Below are 26,292 nucleotides of genomic sequence, written 5' to 3'. Positions count from 1 at the left end.
TTCAAATAAATATTTGTAGAAGAATTTTTGAAAGAAAAAGAAACAGAATAGTGTAAGAAAGATGGTGAAAGGAAAACTGGGTTGTACTGATATCTAAAAGAAATGCTATAAATATAATTTTAGAATAGATAGATTCAAAGAGTAAATAAAGAATGAAACAGAATTCAGAAACAAGAAAAAAATGAAGTAAAAACTGTTTATTAGATGAAAAGAAAACACAATCAGACTCATCATACAAAAATTGAAGTTCATCGTAAAGTAATTTATGAAAGACAAATTTGTATAGCAAATCAAATGATATTCAGAAATGAAAAGAAAACTGCAGTGGATACTAATATAAATAAATGTACCAAAATTAAAGAAAGAACTAGAATAGAAAAATAGTAGATAGTATCAAAGAAGAAAGTAAATAAAATTTTTGTAGAAATAGGTGAAAGTTTAGTCGATAGGGAAGAAACAAAATAAAAGACATAAAAAGTCTAAAAAAAGGAGAAAAAAATTCATTAAAATTAAATAAATTTTGTCCAGAGTTATAAATGTTTCTGTCGATTATAAAATAGATAAAAAATACTAACACATTTAATCTAACTAATTAACAATATATATATATATATATATATATATATATATATATATATATATCAGATGAAAGAGGGTTGGATTTGTAAATATTTTGTAGAGCATCGAACAAATTGTGAAACTGTACATTATTTTTTCCACAATTTTATTCATTTTATACAAAAAAAATCCACCATATTCTGCTTTTCTTAAACATATTGTTTGCTTAAATTTTATCAAGATCATGTTTCTTGACAGATGTCCTGAAGATGAAATAAAGAAATGGTTTTTTAAAAAACGTTTGTTTTTTATTACTTTTTGCATTCTTTGTTCAAAGCTCTACAATATACGTATAAAATAAATATATAAAAGTGAAGAAAAAATTAGAATAGAAAAAAAGTAGACAGTATCAAAAGAGACAAAATAAAAGACATAAAACGTAATAAGTGAAAAAGGAGATTCATTAAAATAAATTTTGTCCAGGGTTATATATGTTTCTGTCGATTATAAAATATATAAAAAATACTAACACATTTAATTTAACTAATTAACAATATTAATTAAGGTCATGTTACAATATATATTATATTATATTAAAAAAAACTCAAAAAAAAATTATATATTTTATAAAAGATTTCCCGGAATTCAAAACAGAATCGAATAGAATATTATCGGTGTAATAAACTATACCGATTTTCTTTCTGTCAATTGGTTGAAAAAATAATTTAAATATGATATTTATATATAGATTCCTCATTAAAAAAAACTTTGACAAAGGGTGCTTATTAAAAATTAAATTCAGTAAAACCTTGGACTCCCAACCACGACCAATTTATATGTATGTACATACCTACAATTCGAATTTTTGCATGATTAAGGCTGCAGTTTAGATTATGATTGTAATTTAAAAATATATATATGTACATACATAAGGTGGTTTTAAATTCCTAATAAACCTCCAAATACATAACATTATTCTTCATACATTCGATTATCCGAATGCCTATCGATAACAATTAGTCCAGTTATTCGAGTCTCTACTGTATGTATTATTAATAAGCATCCTTGTACCTTTAACTCAATCACACGTGCAAAAATCAATAAGAGAAAATATATATAAACCTTCAGTTTATGATATTACTTTTCCTAGTTCCTTCCCTCAATCGACTTGCAATTTCCTAAAACTTCCAGCAACTCCGGTACCCAAGTCGTCCTCATGAGTCTCTTTGGTGATATTCATAGCCTCTAAATCGATTTGCATTTCATCGAGAGCCAAAATTCTGTCTCTTCGGGCTCTGGCTTTCTGTTTGAACTGCTCGATCATTTCGGATAATGGTACAACACCACCGTACTCTTTGGGCAGGATGGATGGGTCAAATTGCTCTTTCAGGGCATCTTGCTCTTTATGCATCTGAAGAAATTAAAATATGGTAATAATAAATTACTAAACTAGTGGTGTGTGGTATCGTGAGTTGAGGCAAATTGCTGGAACTTCCCGTACCGTAATGAAATATTCGAGAAATTTTAAACGTTTTCAAATATATTATCACAACTCTTTCATTATTTTTGCTATCTTGTTATATCTGGGAAAATCAAATGTGAATCATAAATCAATTTATCTCCAGAACATTAACAATCGTCATTTCATTTCGAATTCAATTTCAAAAAAATAGTTGCCTAATTTACACAAAATTGTACCCGTACAGTCACAGTCTAAACGCATTTGCAAATAGTTCTGCGCGACATTTTCACTTATACTGTGCTTAGCTTGGCGGCATTTTCACATTTTTCAACAGTTTTCACAAAATAGGAAAAGTTCTCCAGTACGTAAACAGTCTAAAAGCACTTGGGTAAACATTTGTACCAGAGTGACGCTTAGACTGTGCTTAGCCTGGGGAATTTTTTTAATTTTTAATCCAAAATCATAAAAATATTTCATGGAAAATAAAAAAAGATGTAATATTTTTTTATCTTCGAAAGCAATTGTTTTGCCAATACAAGCAGAAAGTCTTTTGAATCATTCAAATCGGATGCTTAGTTCTCTCAAAAACTGCCATTTTTCGCATATTTAGCTCCGTAACTCCGAAATGGCTTGACCTGTCTTTGCCAAAATCTAATCCCGATTTCTCCTCATCATTACGAATTGAATGTTTTTTGAATCATTCAAATCGGATGCTCCGTCCTCTCAAAAAATCTATTTCTATTTTATGCACTCTTTGCTCAGTAACTCCAAAACGGCTGGACCTGCCTTTGCCAAAAACTACTTAGCACATCTCCCTATCAATTGAAATCGAATGTTTTTTGAATTTTTCATCCATAAGCCTAAAATTGTCGTTAAAAAATTGTCTCCACACATACACACACACATTCATTTTTTCTGAGGTATGCCAAAATGATCAGAAACCTCTGAAACGTGAAGAAATGCAAAAATTTTCATTTTAGATTTTCGGCCCATAAATATGTAATAATAATATTTATAGTTTTAGTGATATTATATATTTATATCAATTGCAAAATCGTTTATCCTGAGGATTGACTGATGGTTTTACAGGATTTAGTCAATGTCAGATCTGATAATCAATTTGCTTACCATAACTCTGTTTTTGAGTTTATCACTGAGCAGTCCCAAAGCAAACTCCAAAATTTTGTTGGCGTATTGAGGAACGTTCACGAAATGAGTCTCCTTGTGTCTCATTGGAGTAGAGTTCTAAAATAAAAATAAAAACTACCTTAAATTACTTCCATACATACAGTCCTGTGGATCTTTATCAAAAACTTCCTTTATCAAGAAAGAGCTACCAATTTGCTCCTTCATAAAGTTAAAACTGAGTCTATTTCAATTACCTGAATGGCTCTCAGAAGACTCCTGATATCAGAAAGGCTCCACAAACTGAGGTGTCCCATTTGCAAACCATCTTCGTCATTGATATAAGAATATCCAGCAACCTGGCTTTGTTCTTCGTCCAATAAAGCTTCGCACACTAAACTGTGTGCACGTGCCATCTGTGCTGAAGTGTACTTGTAAGGGTCGAAATGACCTAAAAAAGTAAAAATTGTAGATAAAAAAAAGAGTGCGCGTAAGGTTCACACGCGATTGAAGTAAAACTTATTTGCTACTGTACAAGATGGCATTTAAGTAAAAATAAATACATCATATAACATTTTTGATTAATGTAAAGTCATACTTCAAACTAGAGGTGTATGGCATCGTGCCTCAAAGCAAATTGCTGGAATTTCCCGTACCATAATGAAATATTCGAGAAATTTTAAACATTTTCAAATATATTCTTACAAATACTGTAACTTTCATTATTTTTGCTATCTTGTTATATCTGAGCAAATCAAATGTAAATTATAAATAACGAATCAATTTATTTCCAGAACATTAACAATCGTCATTTCATTTTTGCGAATTCAATTTCAAAAAAATAGTTGCCTAATTTACACAAAATTGAAAAAGGGCTCCCGTACAGTCACAGTCTAAACGCATTTGCAAATAATTCTGTGCGACATTTTCAATTATACTGTGTTTAGCTTGGGGCCTTTTCACATTTTCACATTTTTCAATAGTTTTCACAAAATTGAAAAGGTGCTCCGTACATAAACAGTCTAAACGCACTTGGATAAACATTTGTACCAAGGTGGCGCTTAGATTGTGCTTAGCCTGGGCAATTTTTTGAATTTTTAATCCAAAATTACAAAAATATTTTATGGAAAATAAAAAAAAGATATAAAAAATTTTTATCCTCAAAAGCAATTGTTTTATCAATACAAGCAGAAAGTTTTTTCGATCATTATCAAATCGGACATTTAGTTCACTCAAAAACTGCCATTTTTTGTACATTTAGCTCTGTATCTTTGAAATGGCGGGACCTGTCTTTGTCAAAAACTGATCACCTCTTCTCCCAATCATTACTAATTGAATGTTTTTTAGATCATTCAAATCCGATACTCCGTTCTCTGAAAAACTCGATTTGTATTTTCTGCACTCTTTGCTTCGTATCTCCGTAACGGCTGGACCTGCCTTTGCCAAAAACTAATCAGTACATCTTCCTATCAATTGGGATCGAATGTTTTCTAAACCATTCAAATCGGTTGATTCGTGCGCCCGAAAAAGTAGACGAAAAAATGCGGACACACAAAACACACACACACACACGCATCCATCCATTTTTTCTTAGGTATGCCAAAATGTTCAGAAATCTTTAAAACGTCGAAAAATGCAAAAATTTTCATTTTCGATTTTCGGCCCATTACTATAACCACCCTACGGAAAGTTAATATGACATGATCGGTTTGTAATTCTAATTAGCATTTCGAAATTAACCTTCATTAGAGAAATGAAGTAATTATTGATTAATAAATTTATAATATTCGTCTGCAGAGTGGATTATGTTAAACAAGTCCTAAACAAATATTGTTTTCGCAACTTCACTCATCATGTAATAATTGTGTTTGGAGAACTTCATGTAATTTAGTATTAACATACATTCATTGACTGCTTGTATAATTTTTTATACTTTTTCGCTGGCGATATAATCTCATTCTTTGAACAGCTGTAATATCTGTTTTGCCTAAAAATATTCTCCTTTTCAATAACTTCAAAGATTTATAGATACTACGAATAATATAGAAATTATTTCAATAAACTTATGTTTCATACACGGCGCAAATGCTTAATTTGTTTTATTATTTTCAAGAAACAGGGTAAAATATTCTTCTGATTCAGGAATTTTTCATTAAATCAAGATTTGTACTACGATGCAACTTTAAAATGTTTATTCATCTATGCCGATTTCCTTGTTGATATCGGTGCGCATACAACGACAGATCTCTGTTCACATACGCGACGACTAATCACAATCGACCCGTATAGAAATGATATCATCAAGAGCGAATGACGGATCATTGGCACTCGGCTCTTATCTTATCTTATCTGTACGGATTTACACCCTAGTCGCGCCTAAAGAAGTTTTACTTCGAACAATTTAGCCACCAGATGAAAGTTTCGATCCCTTACCTGCTCTAGAAAGTATAATCTGCCTTCCATGTCTGTCCCTTTGTGGTAAAGGAACAATGTAACCAGAAGTAATAATATCATCCAAAGCTGGATCATCGATGTCTAAATTCTGGAACCAGTCAGGGTGCAATTGACGTACACTCAAATAGCGTTCCAACATCTCACAACTTTGGGGCACGGAGAACTTTTTGGTGCGCAAGAATCTCAACAGGAACAAATCATCTAAGAAATAGAAACAGAATAGTAAGAGTAACTGTGTTTTAAATTAATTTATTTTCCTTCTATGTCTATTATCTCACCAGTTCTGCATTTTTTGATATGAGGATGTTTGTTGATCCAGTCTCTGAATTGCTCCAGAGCCTGCTCCCTCATGTCTTCATCTTCCCTTAACTCTTCGAGGGCGACTCTCTTTAGGGCAGGACTTAAGGAGTCGTAACTCACTGGTTGGGCAGTGCTTGTGGCCACTGGAAAAATAGAAAAAATGGTAAGTAAAAATAAGATTTAATAAAAAAAAATAATGCAATATAATTGAATTTAAAAGCTCTGGTATGTTCAAGAAAAAGGAAAGATCGATAGATGAATCCAGATTTTTATTTATGAATTTTTTAATTTAAGTCTATGAGTGTAAAACTAAATTTGTTTGAACCTTTATTAGGAGTTTCTAAAATTTTACAGGGTCTGAAAAATAAAAATCTACAATGTGGTAAATTTTCAGGTACTTTTTCACTTTGTTTTCCAAACATTTATAATGCTTTAGCAATGTTAAGAACTAAGGGCAACTTATTTCTTCTATTTTTTTTTGTCAATCAGAGTAGGAAGCTGGATCTGACCCATATTTGGAAAAAGTACCTTCTGCATGACTTCATTGAAAAAAAAAACTAGTGGGGTGGGTGGCATCGTGCCTTAAGGCAAATTGCTGGAACTTCAAGTACCGTAACGAAATGTTCGAGGAATACTGAATGTTTTCAAATAGATTATTATAAATATTGTAACATTGTCTAATATTTATAAGAATTATATAAACTGAATTGCAAAGTTGAAATTATTTGTTTCAACAAAAAAGTAAAAAAAAAAAAAAAAAAAAATGGGACAAAATTTTTTTTTCCAAAATCAATTATTTTGTTAAGACAAGCAGAAAGTTTTCTGAATCATTTTTTACATATTTAGCTCCGTATCTTCGAAACGGCTGGGCCTGCCTTTGCCAAAAACTAATAAACACTTCTCCCAATCATTACTAATTGAATGTTTTCTAGATCATTCAAATCGGATACTCCGTTCTCTCAAAAATTCGATTTCTATTTTCCGCACTCTTTGCTCTGTATCTCCGAAACGGCTGGACCTGCCTTTGCTAAAAACTAATCAGCTCTTTTCCCTATCAATAGGAATCGAATGTTTTTCGAACCATTCAAATCGGTTGATCCGTGCGCCCTAAAACGTGACTGGAAATTTGTATCCACACATACATACACACACACACACATACACACACACACACACACACATCCATTTTTTCTGAGGTATGCCAGTAAAATGTTCAGAAACCTTCAAAACGTCGAGAAATGTAAAAATTTTCAATTCCGATTTTTGGCCCATTACAATAACTTACCCTACGGGAAGTTAAAAATAGTAGATGATAAATGACTTAAACTAGAGAAACTAGTGGTGCATGGCATCGTGCCTTGCAAATTGCTGAAATTTCCCGTACCAAAAAATTTTTTTAAAAAAAAACATTCATTTTTTTTGGAAACTTTGGAAATAAAGAGTTTTTGAAATTTTTGAAAAAAATTGTCTTTTCTGAAAAATTTGAATTTTTTAGATCTCGTTTTTTTTAATTTATCTGAAAATTTTGACCTTTTTAATTTCCCGTAGATCAACCGATTTGAATAATTCAAAAAACATTTGATTCGTATTGATAAGGAGACGTGCTGATTAGTTTCTGGCAAAAGCAGGTCTAGCCGTTTCGGAGGTACAGGACAAAAAGTGCCAAAAGCAGTAACTCAATTTTTAAGAGAACGAAGCGTCCGATTTTAATAATTCAAAAAACATTTTACTTGTATTGACAAGATAAAAAACTCATTGAACTGATTGAATTTTTGGAAAGGCAGGTCTAGCGGTTTCGGAGATCCATTAATAAAAGTAAAAATTACAAAAAATGCCCTTCAATATTTTCAATTTTTTAGCGCGACTGTTTTGAAAAGAAAAGTACAAAATTTCCAAAATATTTCAGAATATAAAAAATGGTTTCATTTTTAACAGTTTTTTTTTTAAGTCAATTTTTTTTCAAAAATTCTAAATTACTAATTTCAAAAATCAGATTTTTTCAAAGTTTAAAAAAAAATTATTTTTATAGAATTTAATTTTTGGTGGGGAAAGTTTCAGCAATTTGCCTTAAAGCACGATGCCTTACACCACTAGTTTTCAAAGAAATCGTGCTGCGTGGTTGTTTTAGAGAAGAAATATTGAAGCGCGTAAGCGCCGTATCGCAGTCTAACGTCTTAGAAATGTAAACAAAATTCATACTAAAATTAAAATCTTTATAAAATATCTGATAAAAGTTGATGCCCATATGCCTAAGGATAATTTTTGACTGCCAAATGGCGTTTTTTCACTTTTTTTTACTCGGTCTCTGTAACGGCTGAAATATCGAATGTTTTTTTTTTGAATTATTCAAATCGGTTGACCCATGTTCCCAAAATCGTCGACAAAAATCAATTTTTATAAGGTATGCCAAAAGGTTCAGAAACCTCTGAAACGTAAAGATATTCAAAACATTTCATTTTCGATTTTTTTGCGATTACTATAACTTACCCTAAGGAAAGTTAAAAAATACAAAAAATAAAATGACGGATGAAAAATAGAAAGACAAACTTGAAAAAGACACTTCTGTTTTCTGCAGGATGTCATGGAAAAAAATAGAAGTGCCCTTGGAAACTAAGGAAAAAATGAGGAGCACCAATAATAATAATAATAACTTTTAGCAAAATAATTACAATTGATATCAACAATTCAATTCTCTATTTGTCCTTGACTAGTAAACATTTCAATCAAACCACAATATCTTCAAATCTCACCCATTGTCCATCCAAAACGTCAATCAACAATTAACCACAACAATTGACATTTTGTGTCAACATTTTGGCATTTTCAATAAACAAACTCCATTATGTCTGCCTACCATAAAATTTGTTTATAATCGATTACACAGATAATTATTAATGTTGCATAAATTACAAATAGCAAATTTAACGACCAAGGTGACTGATGACAATGGAACATTAAGTGGATGACGTCGAACTAAATAATAAATTGATAAATGTCATCCAATAAAATTGCTGGACTCGTAAAAGATGCATACATTGTGGGAAATGAATAGTCAGTTTTTGTTGACCAAAATTTCCAAATCGCCTGTTAAATTTATTTAGCTTATCTTATGTATAAAAATGGAGCTCTCGATCAAATGATTCGGTAAAACTCGAAAACGGCTAAACCGATTTGGCCAGTCTTAGTCTTGAAAAATTCGTGCTAATCAGTAGGTTGTCGGAAAGGTGAGATATTATTTCAAAATCGCGTAGAAACTTTACAATTTTAGTTTGAACATTTTTGTAGAAGCGTAATTTGAATAAAACAATGGACGGTGGCTAATACGTCAAATGTCAAACGTTTTTGACACATGATGTTCAGTTACGTTTATTTAATACAAACGTGAATATTATTTAATTATTATTAAATTGTAGTAAGTAGTTTTGTTTGTCGTTTTATTTATATACAAAAACGTTAGTAAACAGGCCGCAAGTGTTACTAGAGACTCAAAATATCAACATTTTCGAAATGTTAATATAAAAATGCACTTTTCGGCATAATTTTCTCAAACACGGTGGTTTGAAAGATCTCATTTGTATAATTGTATACTAATTGGTATTTATAAAACATTTTCTAGGTTATATTATTTTTTATTTATGTTATTTCACTTCAGAACCTAAATTTGGTTTCGATCAAATAGGCATTTTGTCGAATAAGATTTTTCCAGTTATAATTTCCCAGAATTTATAGTAAAATAGATAGTAATATATGAAAGTCCGGGGTTAAAAAGGTTCACCACCGATATGTCAAAAACTAGTAAAGTTAAGCATTGTTTAACAACAATATTTAAAAGTAGAGGGAAAAAGATGTATAACCAGATATAACCTTGATTCTCATGACTTTGCTATTGGGAGATAAACGGTTAATCTTTGAAAATCCATAATAAAAGTATTTTCTTCCGTTGGTAGTTTTTTAGCATTAGTTAAAAATGTAATTATTTTGTAAAATACATTTAAAATTAAAATAAGACTTTAAACCTGTTTGCCACGTAGCCGTTCCAAGTTACCTCGCCTATAGGGTAAAAGATCTAGATAACAAATTTTTGAAAGACATCAAAAAAGCACATTTCTACAATGATGAAGTAGCTGACAGTTTTACTGAACGTAGTCAGATAATTGTTCGTTTGAAATGTGTTATTTGTTGTGATATAATTGGTTTGATTTTTATGATATAAATAATATTTGCTCAGAGTCAAATTGGACCTTTGTGCCTCGCCCTGCTCTACATATATACTTTTTATTAAATTTACTTTAATTCATCGAATGTTACTTGAAACTTTTCAAAAAGCAGGTCAAAAAAGAAATACTTAATTCATTTTTTATCTCTCCTCGCAGAAATTTGAAAAAATTGTATAAGCTCAGTAGTATTATTTACAATTATACACAAAATGCAGAATCCAAAAAGAATCTGAAAGACTTGAAACGTAATCAATAAGTCGAAAGACCACAAATGACTTGGATTGGATTATACCATGTTTTCTATAGAAAGTGTATAAAACTTCCAGTTTGATTGTATTGACAAAATATAGACAAACTAATGGGGTTTATTGTTTTTATAAAACCTCATTGTATATAGCATTCAAGCAACACACCCTAATACACTTAAAGTATTAATTTTTTTGATTCTCTAGAAATTGTTTAGAATATACCTTACTTAGCAAAACAACGTTTGCCAGGCCAGCTAGTCTTCTTATAAAATAGTTGGGCCAAAAGTCCTTAGACTGCCTACATTATTATCTCTTATGTGTCCCTTTCCCCCCGTTCACTTTTTTCTAAATTTCTAAACTTTTTCCGGTACTTTTACTGAATTTATTATGAATTTATGGAATAATTTATAATAAACTGTTCCAACAAGCGTAATGGAGCATTTAGCATGTGGGTCAGAGAGCTGCAAAACGATTGTTCAAGCTCTGATTAGCAAAACTAACACGATTTATAATAACACGATGGCTGCTGAACAAGGAAAGCAGTGATTTTTACTTTCTTTAACACCCACTGCCATAGTAAAGGTTGATAGATAATGGAAATAGATAATAGGCTGAGAAGACGCTAGTTGCTAACTTGTTTTAGAATCAAGAAATATTTTAAGGGAATATTGAATAAAACTTTGATTCAACACCGAGTTGATGTGGTAAAAAATAAAATTTTGCTTGGATGAAGATATTATAAGTTACATAATGATATTTGGAGAACATGCAGTTTAGGTCCAGTTACTAATTTTTAACTTCCCGTAGGGTAAGTTATTGTAATGGGCCGAAAATCGAAATTGAAAATTTTTACATTTATCGACGTTTTGAAGGTTTCTGAACATTTTGGCATATCTCAGAAAATATGGATGTGTGTGTATGTGTGTGTGTGTATGTGTGTGTGTGTGTGTATGTATGGATACAATTTTTCGTCCACGTTTTCGGGCGCACGGATCAACCGATTTGAATAGTTTAAAAAACATTCGATTCCTATTGATAGGGAGATGTGCTGATTAGTTTTTGGCATAGGCAGGTCCAGCAGTTACGGAGATAAAGAGCAAAGAGTGTAGAAAATGGAAATCGAGTTTTTGAGAGAACGGAGTATCCGATTTGAATGATCTAAAAAACTTTCAATTAGTAATGATTGGGAGAAGTGGTTATTAGTTTTTGGCAAAGGTAGGCCCAGCCATTTCGAAGATACAGAGTTAAATGTTAAAAAATGGCAGTTTTTGAGAGAACTAAGCGTCCGATTTAAATGATTCAAAGAACTTTCTGCTTGTTTTAACAAAATAATTGATTTTGAGGATAAAAAATTATTACATCATTTTTTATTTTACATAAAATATTTTTGTAATTTTGGATTAAAAATTCAAAAAATTACCCAGGCTAAGCACAGTATAAGCGACACTCTAGTACAAATATTTACCGAAGTGCTTTTAGACTGTGTGGCAGCACTTTTCCAATTTTGTGACAACTATTGAAAAATGTGAAAATGCCGCCAAGCTAAGCACAGTATAAGTGAAAATGTCGCACAGAATTATTTGCAGATGCGTTTAGACTGTGACTATACGGGAGCACTTTAATTCAATTTTGTGTAAATTAGGCAACTTGGGTATTTTTTTTAAATGAATTCGAAATGAAATGACGATTGTTGATGCTCTGGAGATAAATTGATTTATGATTTACAATTGATTTGCTCGGATACAACAAGATAGCAAAAATAATGAAACAATTACAGTATTTGTAATAATATATTTGAAAACGTTTAAAATTTCTCGAATATTGCATTACGGTACGGGAAGTTCCAGCAATTTGCCTTAAGGCACGATGCCATACACCACTAGATTTTTTTTAATTTTCGGTAGAGTTCAAGCAACTCGTCCTAAGACAAAACATCTAACTAGTTTTATTATTTAGCAACGTCGTCGTGCCGTAGTAAAAGAAATTTCGCTACACTTTCAATTTCTACTCGTAGTATGTAGTAGTATCCATCCATAGACACATTGCAACAATCTGGTTTTGCCATTTCGTTCTTGTTAAAAAATCCCAAGAAGTAAGTACATGTAAGTCTGTTGGTGTGTTAGTGTCAGTCAGTATCATGAGAGGCAACTTTCTCCGAGGCCGACGGCCATAAATTCATATTTTTTTATATAATTCTGGCTCTCTGATTCATCGAGTTTTATGGACTTCTTCATATGTTACAAGGAAAAGTAATTACTAAAATGGTAATAAACAGAAAAAAATTGGGCAGGGAATGAGAAGATCAAAAACAAAGTTCGAACTAATATTCAAACCAAACAATTTATTTTGAATTTAAGACTACATTTTTGACGTTCTTTCAATAAAATTAAAAATCTAAAATAATTTTTATGCTACGTCCGTTATGGAACAATGTTGAAAATTATTATCTTTCCTTATGACTGATATTATCAAACTATCTCAAGGTTGTTCAAATTCCAATATTTTATCCTAGATTATTATTATTATTATGTTTGATTATAATATGATGAATACATGGTCTTTGTAAGAAACCTAAATTTCACTTTTGTCTGATGTTTTTGCCTTTGGCACTTTCCAATCGATGTATGATCTAACTTACTTTGAATTATGCAATCGCTATATGGTTATTACAAAACTTTCTTTTCGTTATTAAAGAATTTATTTATTTGATTGTAGATCATAAAGTTAATTGATATTTATTTATATATATATATATATATATATATATATATATTATTTATATATATATATATATATATATTTATTTATATATATATATATATATACATATATAAATTTCCTGAAATATCTCTGGTTTAAATGGTTCTATTGTGGATCCTCGCAGTTCTTTTTTCGTAGTTTTTGAAAAAAATGTTTTTTTTTAAAAGGTGTTTTAGTTTTTGTGTTTAGATCTGATTTTTTTGTTTTAAGGTCCAAAACTTCTAAGCGTAGAGTTATTGATTCAGTCCATATAAGATGAATTGTAATGATTGTGTTTGTTGCTACATCGGGAAAAGTATTCAATATATTGAATATTATTTATTAAATAATGTTCTCTAAACAAATTTTTCCCTGAGCGCACTTTAAAATTTAAATTTTAAAGTTTAAATAATAATAATTTTCTGACTATTCTTGATAAAAACAAAAATGACCTAAGAAGATTGCAGAAACTCTGTTTTTTCCTTTTTTTTAATCTCCTATAGCTATTCACACTTAATAAATAATTGCATTCTAAATTCGCGTGGTTTTCTAAAAATTAGTTAATTTTTTATTTCGAAAATAATTATGTTTCATGGTGATGAAAGCAAATGAACAAGAAAAAATAAATTTGTAACAAAAGTTATATGATATAGATAAAATAATTTTTTGATTATATGATAAGATAATTTTTTACATTTTAGAAAAATTTATGAAAATGAGATGAAAAATGAAAAGTCTCAAGTACAATTTTTGTTACAAAATCTGTATATTTGGCTTATTTGGTAATAACTGCATCATATTATATAATAAGAATTGTTATGATCATAATATTAATTTCATTTTTATTGTTAACACTTTTTATAGAAATTTATAAAAATAAGACAACTTTCGGCAAAAAGTCTCTTAAAAGCTATTTTTTTTGTTTTAAATAATGTTTTTTTTTGGTTATTTGTTAACAATTACATTATGTTATATAATATGAAATTTTTTAATAATAATATTAATCAGATCTTTTGTTTGATTAGAGAAATTTAAAAAGTAAAAGAATTTTTGGCAAAAAATACGTGTTTTTTGCTTCAAATTCGTTTCTTTTTTGAATATCTTAATAAAACCACGTTTCTGGCCTTTATGTAGATTTTTAATTAACAACGTTTCGGAATCGGATATGCTTCATCATCAGATTAGATGTTCTGAGAGTTTAAATATTATTTTAATATGAAAAATGTATATAAATTTTTTTAACTTCCCGTAGGGTAGTTAAAGTAATGGGCCGAAAATCGAAAATGAAAATTTGTGCATTTCTCGACGTTTTGAAGGTTTCTGAACATTTTGGCATACCTCAGAAAAAATGGATGTTCGCATTTTTTTGTCCACGTTTTCGGGCGCACGGATCAATCGATTTGGTTGGTTCAAAAAAACATATGATTTTTATTGATAGGGAGATATGCTGATTAATTTTTAGCAAAGGCAGGTTCAGCCGTTTCGGAGATACGGAGCAAAGAGTGCAGAAAATAGAAATCGAGTTTTTGAGAGAACGGAGCACCCGATTTGAATGATTCAAAAAACATTCAATCCATAATGATAGGGATAAGATTTAATTAGTTTTTAGCAATGGCAGGTCCAGCCGTTTTGGAGATACGGGTCAGCTAGTATACATACATATATATATATATATATATATATATATATATATATTCATATTTTTCCTTTATCCATCCGACATAGTTTAATTCCTCCAACTTTGGGCGTACCCGCCATTTATAGTTCAGTTGTTGAAAATTTCTCTTTTGTGTCCGTAAAAAGTCGCCGTTTGCGATTACGTAAAAAAAAAAAATTTCGCGAACGACACAGAATTATTCGCACATGGAATAATATTAAATAAATTATATATTATATAATATGCAGCAGATTGTTATTCGCGGAGTGAAAGAATTGTTATTGACATAATGGAAATAAACGAACCGCAAAATGATAGATAGATAGATAGATTTTTTATTATTAATATTCTACAATATCATAGATCTGCGAAAAATGGATTACATGTTCTATTTTGTCTTTGGGCAATTATATTGTGAAAACCCAAAAAATTACATCACAACAAATAACACATATCAAACAAAAACTATCTGACTATGTTCAGTAAAACTCCCAGCTAATTCATCATTGTAGAAATATGTTTTTTTGATATTTTTCAAAAATTAGTCACCTGGTCCTTTCTACCACAAAGGCAGGATAAAATGAGACAACCAGGGGCAAACATGTCTAATGTCTTATTTTTAATTAAAAAAAAAATTACGAAATAATAGCTACATTATTCAACCAATGCAAAATATAAATTTTGTGGGTACATTTTTTACAAAGATAACACTGTATACAACCTTGATCTGGTATTTAATCAGAAATATTAATCAGCAGAGTTGGAATAAGTATTTATTTAATTTATCTCTTGCAAAATTGTTTTTTTAACTTTTTTATTCCCAATTTTGTACACCTTTGCCAGGTTAAAGGTTCAGTTGGTCCTTTTAAACCCATCCACGGTTATATAAAAAACTGATGATCTTAATTTAAAATTAACAATACATCTTATAAAACAATTAAATAACGTGTACTTAAAAATTATGTTCAAGTCTCGTAAACTAAACAACTAAACGACCAAAAAAACTAACAACGAAAGAAAATACTTTGTTATGGATTTTCATTATTTATACATCTTTTGCCCTCTACTTTCAAATATTGTTGTGAAAAAATTCTGTACTTTACTCGTTTTTGAGATATCGGTGGTGGACCTTTTAACCTACTATAATTTACAGAATTTTATTACAGATAATTAACTAGTGGTGCATGGCATCATGCCTTATGACAAATTGCTGGAACTTCCCGTACCGTAATTAAACATTCGAAGAATAAAAATAATCAGTCAACAAAAATGTCTATGAATAAATATTACAAAAACTAGAATTTTCATTATTTCATTTCCTTGTAGACAAAAAAGGTATTCCAAAATATTCAGAAACCTTTGAAACGTAAAGATATATAAAAAAAAATATTTTTCATTTTCGATTTTTTGCGATTATTATAACTTACCCTGCGGGAAGTTAAAAATTGTATTTCTGAATTCTTCTTGATTAAATCGACTATTTACATTTGCGACTTGTCTTAAGGCTATATGGCACTTACACCTAGTTTTTGCACAAAAGTTTCTTTAGCTAATTATCGCCAATTAAAGTTCCTAATTAAATTAGAGCACTCGGCAGACAGACAAGGTAAGTAAATGACCCACAAATTATTTGCTCATATGTCTGATTTAAAAGTTGAAAGATATAAATACACTTTTGAAAAATTTGAGGTCAACTTAAATTGCTAAATTTTTAAAACAATACGGAACTAGTGGTGCATGGCATCGTGCCTTGAGGCGAATTGCAGGAACCTTCCGTACCAAAAATTGAAACTTTTTCTCTTTTTTCGGATTTGCGGGACATTTTTTTGGTTTTTGTCAAATAACTCAAAAATGTCATATGGAACCACCCCTTTTGAGTTATGTAGGGTAAAACTAAATAAAATTTACAATATTTCCTAGAGAACACTTTTATACACTCCGATATAAAAGTTTTGAATAAAACGACTTTGAATTCGATATTTCATTCTTTAGTAGCAATAAATAGAAAATTTGGACATTTTTTTGGTTTTTTGTCAAATAACTCAAAAAGTACATATGAAACCACTCATACATTTTTTCTAAGGTATGCCAAAATGTTCAGAAACCTTTGAAACGTGAAGATATGTGTTCACGCCATATCAAAAGAGGCGATATATTTGATATATAAAACAAAAAATCATCAATAGATAATTATAAAACCAAAATCAATTCAATCAATACGTAATAACAAACATATTAAAATTATTATAAATACGATGTAATTTATGTAATTAACATAAAATAAATATTACTAGTTACAAAATTAAAGTATTTACAATTGGTCCTTCGAAAACTAAAGTAAAATTCAATCAAAACAAGATCATAAAATTCATTGGTCCTTCGAGCCGGATTTGACATCCAGCAGTCGAAGAAAATACAAGACATCGAATTGGAGCCAAAAGAGCAGAAATCAGATCAATATGCAAAAATTTTCTTTTTCGATTTTTTTGCAATTACTATAACTTACCCTACGGAAAGTTAAAAATATTTCGGTGATAAAACTAGTAGAAATTACTTAAAGATTTTCGATTATGTGCGTATATGTCTATTACCATCAAGGAAATAGAAAATGCTTAAATTATCCTTGAACGAATAATGAAGGATTTGCCAACAACATCCTTTCGAATCCATAATAATTAATTATGCAATAAATTACGTAACAAGAATCGATTTAAGCGTTATTGCAAAAATCATGCGAGTACACACATATATGAGTGTAGTGTTGGGCAATGGAAAATTGAAAGCCATTATGACTAATTTAAAAGACATGCTATAAGTTAAATATCGAATTATAGAAATTCGATATAATTGGAAATAATTTTAATACACTTATATGGACACGCACACGCATATAGAATAGTAAAAAGGTCCACTAGCGATATCTCACATGGCATCGTGCCTTAAGGCAAATTGCTGGAACTTCCCGTACCGTAATTAAACATTCGAAGAGTATAAATAATCAGTCAATAAAAATGTCTATGAATAAATATTATAAAAACTAGAATTTTCATTATTTGTTCTTTGTAGACAAAATGTGAAAACTTGTTAGATTAGACGACGTTATTGTTTATTTATGTTTGAATTAAATATATGTGAACAAAATCTAATCAAGCGGACTTATTGTTAGATGGACATATTTTGTTTCAAATGCGTCAATTTTTCGTTCGCGAAATATATGCACTGAGTTAACAATTTTAAATAGTTCATGTGGTATCAACTATACAAACATAAAAAGTATTTAAAAAAATTAAAAAAAAAAATTACAAACGTGGAACTCGAACCCGACCAGTTTTGACTAATCTAATCGGAATTTCTGCACTTTTTGCTCTGTATCTTCGAAACAACTGGACCTGCCTATAACAAAAACTAATCAGTACGTCTCCACATCAATACGAATCGAATGTTCTTTGAATTATTCAAATCGGTTGATCGGTGTTCCCAAAGTCATCGACGAAAATTTATATCCGCACACACAAACACACACACACGCACACATAAACACACATACAGCCATTTTTTCTAAGGTATGTCAAATATTCAGAAACCTTTCAAACGTAAAGATATATAAAAAATTTCATTTCCGATTACTATAACTTTTGTCCTACGGAAAGTTAAAAAACAGGTAAAGTTAAAAAAATTTCAATAGCAATAATTGAAAGTACAGGGCAAACGGTATATAACCAACTATCACCTTGAATGTTTGAAAATTCATTACAAAAGTATTTTGTTTCATAGTTAGTTTCTTTGGTTGTGAGCACCGTTGTTTAATTTACGAGACCTTAAAATAATCTTTAAATATACACTATTTAAATGTTTTATAAGATGTATTGTTAATTTTAAGTTAGATTCAACAATTTTTTTACAACCTCTATAAAAGCTTACACCTGGATGGGGTAAAAAGAACCAATTGCATCTTTATCCTGGCAAAGTATAAAAAAAATAGTAAATAAAAAAGTAAATTAAGTTAAAAAAATGCAATTTTAAAAAAGATATATTAAATAAATTGTTATTCTAAATCTGCTGATAAATGTTTCTAACAATATACCAGATCAAGATTATTTACAGTGCTATCTTCGTAAAAAAGTACCCATGAAATTTATATTTTGCATTGGTTGATTAATGTAACTATTATTTTGTAAAATCCCTTTGAAATTAAAAATAAAACATTGGGCCTATTTGCCCCCTGGCTGTCCCATTTTACCACGCCTATGGAGTAAAAACGACCAGTTGACAAATTTTTGAAAAACAGCATGAAAACACATTTCTACATTAATGAATTAGCTGCGAGTTTTACTGAACATAGTCAAATAGTGGTTTGTTTAATATGTGATATTTTTTGTGATATAATTGGTTTGGTTTTCACAATAGATTTGCTCAAAGTCTTTGTAATTATATATTCTAATATATAATTTATAATTATATATTAAAATTTCGTGCGTGACAAAGCATGCAGAGATGATTATTTGGAGATTAGAACTTTCGAAATAATTACCGTTGTTTGGAACCTTCGAAAAACCCGACTTGAAATTCAGCTGTTACGGTACATTACGATAATAACCAGACAAAACAACAAAAGCAACAAAAAAACACACAACAATTTTAAATGCACATCTAGAAGACTACCTTCAAATATCTAGTATAATTAGTTTCTCAAAAAATAATTGACTGTATATTTTGCAATCGGTTGGTGAAAAGTGCATCTAAGATAGAATTAATAACCTCGCATTTTGGACAATTAAAAAATGTATTGAGCGATTAGTAAAACATGATATATGATGTCTCAATGGTATAATCAATATAGTCCTTGACTAAAACATTAGAAAGAACCTTTATTCAAGCCCAAATTATCCACACAAACAAAAAAATGCACGGGATATTCGATGAGTTGTTCGGTATAAAGAAAACTATGCCCCAATTCTTAAATACGTATTTATGAATTATGAATTTATGATAGATACGTATATATCAAAATAATAAATGTGTTATAACTTACCGATGCATTGTTTTAATATTATCATTATCACACACCAATAAATAAATAACACAATTTAGTAATAAAATGCGTCCATTAAAATTAGAACTACGTTTGACGTTTATTCAAACAGCTATGAAGTTCGGTTTTAAAAACGGCCTAAATAATTTCCTCTGCCTAATACCCTTTCTCGGGCAACACTAATTTTAGTTTTCCCTACTTAGAACATGGACGAGCTTCACAATGGTTTTACAAAATTAAATTTATGAATAATCAAATTTTTAATCATTTTTACTATAAAATTATAGGAATGATATAATATTTTGCATTATTCATTCTAAAACGATGTTTAATGTAGTGTTACTTGTACAATTTTACTTCTGTTGAAAAAAGATGATAGTAAACGATGAAAATTTTATACAAGCATCCGTCCTGTTGTCAAAAACTAAGTAATGTTTTAAAAAATCACATGTTTTCACGGTTTAACGTTTGTTTTTTCATTCTAACAAAATGCGATTCCAGTTCTAAAACAATATATTTTATTACAAAAATAATTTTAACAAATATATTTTAGTTTTTCTAATCTAATAAAAATGACGGTTGTTAATTATGACAGTTGTCAAAATGTTTATTTGTAATATTTTGTGAATAATAAATAAGTGATGAAAGAATAGTGTTTCATTGTTGGAAATTAGTTTTAATTGCTATATTTAATGCTAGTTTTAATTGTGCTATTTAGCATCTGTCGAAAAAAATTATAGTAAACAATTGGGGTTTTATACAATAAGCATCCATCCAATTATCATAAACTAAGTAATGAAGGTAAAAAAATGCTTATTACTGTTTCTATTCTAATTAAACTCAAATACAGTTCTAAAACAAGTTGCATAAAAATAATAACTTGTTATAATATATTAATTTAAATTTTAAAAACAGTTTTTAAGAAATCAAAAATGGCGGTTGGTAAATTTGACAGTTGTCGAAATCTTGTATAATGTATAAAAGTTCTTATATTTTCCCAGTTTAACATTTATATTTATGCTAATAAAATGCAATTTCAATTCTAAATTAATAAGTTTTATAACAATAAAAATAATTTATTAAAATATATTTTTCAAATTTTAAGTACGGTTTTTAAAAAATCAAAAATGGCGGTAAAATTTGACAGCTGTCAAAATATTTAATTTTATTAATTTGTGATTAATAATAAACATAATATTTAACTAATAACAAAACTATAATTTTTCATTATTAGAAAATTAGAATAATTTTTATTTGAATCTAATTTTAATTGTCCTAGTATTTTACTTCTGCTGAAAAATAGTGATAGTAAATAAAAAAATTATAACCTAACAATTTAATGTCAGTTTTGTTCAAAAGTCAACCTGGTTTTTAAATTTTAACGTTCATTCAATTTTTTAAACTAAATTCTATTTTGAAAATACAATTGTTATACAAGTCTTTTGTTCATTATTTGTGATTTTCATCATGTTGTTTAAAAATTTGGGTTAATTCTACTGAAGAAGAGTCAAATTGAGACTCGAAACGTATGGAAGATTTATTATATTTGTAATTATTTCTTTTGAGGTGGTATAAAAAACGTTTTTACATATAATTATTTACACAAGTGTGTATAAAAAATCCAGGTCGCTATAAATTCAAGGTGCTTTTAGAACAATCACAGCAGTGTAATTTTAAAACCATCTCTTGCTCACATTGTATTATTATAAATAAATTACATGTACAGTAAATGTTTATATAATTACTAAAAAGTTGACACTGAAATCATGATTATTATTAGCACCTGAATATTGAAAATAATGGAATATTGTATATATATATATATATATATATATATATATATATATATACATGGTCTGTTCAAAAAGTTTTCGTAATTTTCGTTTTTTCAAAAAAATATTTATTTATTCGTCTACATTAATGTGGTTCCCTTCAAAGTAGTCCCCCCCAAATATAATACACTTATGCCAGCGTTTTTTCCAATTTTCGAAGCACCCTTGATATTCACTTTTTGATATGTCCTTGAGCACTCTCAGCGATTTTCTTCAATCGAGGAAAACCGCCGTCCTTTCATGGGTCTCTTCAACTTTGGGAATAGGAAAAAGTCACACGGAGTCATATCTGGTGAATTTTTGCACTTTGCAACACTTTATTTCATTTTTTACGCAAAATTTAATACAAATTCTTTGACTTTTCAATTCTTCCATTGTAAAAATCGCCGAGCTCAGAAAAGCACGTCGAACCTTTAGCGACTACCACAAACAAAGTAAACAGTGAATATAGCTGAAAATTTCATCATACTTTAGGGGCATGTATACCAACACAATAAAAAAAAAATTTTGACAATCAGACACTCCAGACCCGCGAAATTTAATTATTAGTAATTCCGGGTACTTTTTGAACAGACCTCGTATATATATGTGTGTGTGTGTGTGTATGTATAAATATTTCCCTAATGATCTGGTGGTTCACTTTCTAAACTGCAAATGCAGAAATATAAACACGTGCAAGAACTGATGTTATCGACAAATGTTCTTACTTTATACAGAATTCAATTTTAATCATAAAATTATGAAATACAATTTCTATGAATCAAAACCTCTGACAAAAATCTAAAAAATATAACTCAAATAAATAAAATTAAAAGAATGCATAAATAATGTTAAAAGGATACCGTAGATTAAATTTTTAATTATTATATTATCATTTACTTGTTTATCATTCGATTTATGAATAAAGATTTAGTAGGAATATTTTTGGCAGTCAAAAACAGCTAATTAACACATTGGCGCTATAAAAATAAATATTATGGAAAATTATTTTTAGTAGGTACATATCGAGATGTGTTTTCAAAGGATGATCATGGTTATTTTAGAATAACATATCAATATAAACATATAAATGTTTATATAGTGTATATTAGCACTTTCTTGTTTACACAAGAAGAATATTATGGAGAGAAAAATAATAATATGCGAAGCAAAAAAATAGTAAAATGAGAAGCAAAAATATAATTTGATATTGAATATTGAAGTTATAAATTAAACGGTTTGTTTTATTAGTTATTCAAAAACAAATATATTAATGAATCAAAACGTAATATTTTTAAGCCAAACGGCATATTTTTATAGCCAAATAATGAATTAGGAAAATACAAATTTGCTACTGAAATGCACAATATCGAAATAAAATAAATTACTTGAAAAGCAGTAAAATATATATTGGACTTCAATATTCAAAATAATACATTTTATATCAATACATCGTTATATCAAAACTCAATTGAAAAAATATATATGATGCAAAAAGTTTTAATTTAAGAATTGTGTATTCGATTTTAAATCGTTAATTTTTTTGTTTGTTCTGTATTTTGTAACTTAAGATTTTTGTTGGTCTCTAGAAACTTGATTCATAAATTAATTATATCCAACACATTTTCAAAAAATAATGTGAACTTAGACTGTGTCAAAAAAAAACACAGTGAAAATAAAAGTTCCATTAAAAATTGTGATAATCGTTGTAAAATTTTAAAAGTTTCAAGATAACAATTTATACTGATTTTTCACGCATTTCAGAAAGTTTCTGTAATTTGTGTTAAAACAAAATGGCATTTACACCTAGTTTATTTATTTATGGTATGAAATTGCATAAAGCAAAAAATTTTTAGTATACTGTATAATGAATTAGATTTATCCTGTATGAGGAAATTTATAATACTATTGAAAATATTAAAGAATAAAATGTACTTTTTTAATGTTTCTTAATAAATTCGTCATAATAATTTAGTAAGAAAATTATAAAATGAACTCCGAAATAGAAAAACTAATCCACAAAATAGAATATTAATTTTGCTTAATTTTTATCAGTAGTAGTTTTATGTTTAATTTCCTTACTTTATGAACAATTGATTTAATGTCGAATAATAAGTATAATAGAATTTTTAAAAAATACGAAGTAATGTAATATAAAATATCAAATTTTTTATAACGTCTTATAATAATAATGACAATTGATAATATGTCTACTATAATATGTTACAAATATATTTGAAAAACTATTTTTAAAATTATAATTTTATAATATAGTACTTATTAGAATATGAATAATGAAATTTCAAAAATATGTTCACCAATTTATATAAAATTATTAGAATATGTAATGTATATATTTACTTAATTTGTGATAATTGTAAAAAGTAGAATTAAAACTATAACATTAAATCATTAACTAGTTGGTATTGGCCATATGCCTTGAGGCAAGTTACATGAACTTCCCGATATGTGTAAATAATCGATTCAATTAATGAAAAATTAATTAAGTACTCTATCGTTATATCAAGTAAATCGTCTAATTTTAATTTTAACAAACGTCAAAAAAACTACTCATTTTCTCAAACTTTGATGAATTTTTAAAATAAACTACTTGTCGTAAGGCCGTAGTATTTCAGTAAGTTCTATAAGACCATGATATATATCGTCAAAAAAGTTCCATAAAAATCGGCTCAAATGTTGGTCTCATTCGATTCAGAATGGCTTGAAACGTTGAGAAAAAACATAAAATTAGCGAATCGGATTGTTTGATGAAAACATAAACTTCTCCTTTGGGAAGTTAAAAAGTAACATTAAAACTAAAAGTTACATTATCAAAGTTCATATGATGTACAACTAGTAGTAAGGAAAAGAATATAATATATGAAATTTAAAAAAATGTTCACGAATTGATTTAAATATAACAAAACCACATAATGTTCTTATTTACTTGAGGAATATTTCTTTCATGATTAAAGTAAACAATAAAATGAAAATAGTTTCAAAGTATCAAAATTCATATATATTTACTTTATGAGTAAATTAAAATAACAAGTTAAAAATAAAATGAATGAAGTAAGAATATCAATATTATATATTATTTTTTACTTTGTAAATAATTCATCGAATGCTGACATAGAATAAATATTTAAAAAAAGAATAAGAAGATAAGAATACATATTTTTACATCACTACATTTTACAAATGTTACATCACTAGTAACATTTTTAATCAATAAAATGTATACAAAAATTAATTTAAAATAATCAAAACTCATACTGCAATTTGTGAAATCAAAAAATTTAAAATATGTTAACAAATCAAAATAACATCAAATATCACATATCGTACTTACTTGTTTACGTTTATCAAATCAAATCACAGAGCACACTAAAAATCCTTACGGAACACTTGATTTGCAACAAAAACAAAAATGAAATAAGGTAATAATAATAACAACAAGTAATCCCGATCGAAGTCAATTCCGAAATGCGTTTGTTCCGTTTGTGGCATTCGGCTTTTGTTAGTCGGTAGTCGGTAGCGAGAAGTCAGAGTGTTTCCCACTACCGCCTCGCCGCCTCTCGGTCGTTCGTATTGCAACCGACCAGAGACTTTCTCTCGCGTTCGGCGATCGCCGCTCGACGTTTGGCCTACTAAAGGAAGAGGACGAACGGACCGAACATATGTGATCAGATGATCGCCGAACGCGTTGTTATTGTTTTATTACGCCTTTTAAATCCAAATCGGAATTGGACAAGAATCGACATTATTTCTGTTTCGCAAAGGAGATTCGCATAAAAATAATTGGTTACAAGTAATACACTGGTTGCAAGTGTAAACTATCTAGTTTTTTTCTATCACCTCGTTTACTTAGACCTTAGAGCATTTAACCATACCTAAACATTTGTTTCTAACTTCCCGTAGAGTAAGTTATTGTAATGGGCCGAAAATCGAAAATGAAAAATTTTTATATATCTTTACGTTTCAGGGGTTTCTGAACAGTATGGCATACCTTAGAAAAAATGGATGTATGTGTCTGTGTGCGTGTGTGTGGGTGGGTGTGTGTGTGCGTGTGTGTGTGTGTGTGCGTGTGTGTGTGTGTGTGTGTGCGGATACAAATTTTCGTCGACGATTTCGGGAACATCGATCAACCTAATTGAATAATTCAAAAAACATTCGATTCGTATTGACAAGAAGACGTGCTGATTAGTTTTTGACGAAGGCAGGTCTAGCCGCTCCAAAGATACGGGGCAAAAAGTGCCAAAAAATGGTCACTCAGTTTTTAAAAGAACGGAACGTCCGATTTTAATAATCATTAAAAATATTTTACTTGTATTGACAAGATGAAGAATTGATCAAATTTTCATGAAAGCAGGTCTAGCGGTTTCGGAGATCTAATAAAAAAAGTAAAAAAAATGCCAGCTGGCGGTTAAAAATGATCATTAGACATATGCACATCAAATTATCAAATATTTTATAAAAATTTACGTATCAATGTTTATTCGTTAGACGGCGACGCAGCGCTTACGCGCTTTGACATTTTGTCTCTATGCTGTTAAGCAGTACGTTTATTTTGAAAAAAGTTCAGAATTTCCAAAATATGTCAAAATAAACAAAACATTTTTTTTCAAAAAAAAGACTTAAAAAAAAAATTTAAATAATTTTTTTTTCAATTTTTTTTTTCAAAAAAAA

General features: G+C 28.9%; 1 protein-coding gene across 2 annotated transcripts; it reads right to left on the bottom strand.

Annotated features, from left to right (window-relative positions):
- Nucleotides 1-1,200: 1,200 nt before the first annotated feature.
- LOC113363802 (clavesin-2) lies at nucleotides 1,201-25,091 on the bottom strand. 2 transcript variants are annotated; one of them, XM_026606285.1, is made up of 6 exons: nucleotides 24,956-25,091; nucleotides 5,878-6,042; nucleotides 5,579-5,800; nucleotides 3,403-3,596; nucleotides 3,149-3,265; nucleotides 1,201-1,969 (listed from the first exon to the last, which is right to left on the bottom strand). In XM_026606285.1, coding segments are annotated over exons 1-6 (951 nt in total). In that variant the 5' UTR covers nucleotides 24,957-25,091; the 3' UTR covers nucleotides 1,201-1,717. The 2 variants fall into 2 exon arrangements, with proteins under 2 accessions (XP_026462070.1, XP_026462069.1); XM_026606284.1 differs by lacking the exon at nucleotides 24,956-25,091 and adding an exon at nucleotides 19,793-19,829.
- Between the last annotated feature and the right edge of the window lie 1,201 nt (nucleotides 25,092-26,292).

Source organism: Ctenocephalides felis, unplaced genomic scaffold (genome assembly GCF_003426905.1).
Source record: "Ctenocephalides felis isolate EL2017-DRISC unplaced genomic scaffold, ASM342690v1 CF-g0.4_SCAFFOLD_00845, whole genome shotgun sequence".
Classification (NCBI taxonomy): Eukaryota; Metazoa; Arthropoda; class Insecta; order Siphonaptera; family Pulicidae; genus Ctenocephalides; species Ctenocephalides felis.
This window is presented reverse-complemented; position numbering and strand designations above follow the sequence as displayed.

Coding starts and splice junctions, on each gene's coding strand:
- LOC113363802 (XM_026606284.1), bottom strand. CDS start 19,817: ATGATAATATTAAAACAATGCATCG. Junction 3,597..5,578: donor GATTATACTTTCTAGAGCAG/GTAAGGGATCGA, acceptor TTACTTTTTTAG/GTCATTTCGACCCTTACAAG. Junction 1,970..3,148: donor AACTCAAAAACAGAGTTATG/GTAAGCAAATTG, acceptor TAATTTCTTCAG/ATGCATAAAGAGCAAGATGC.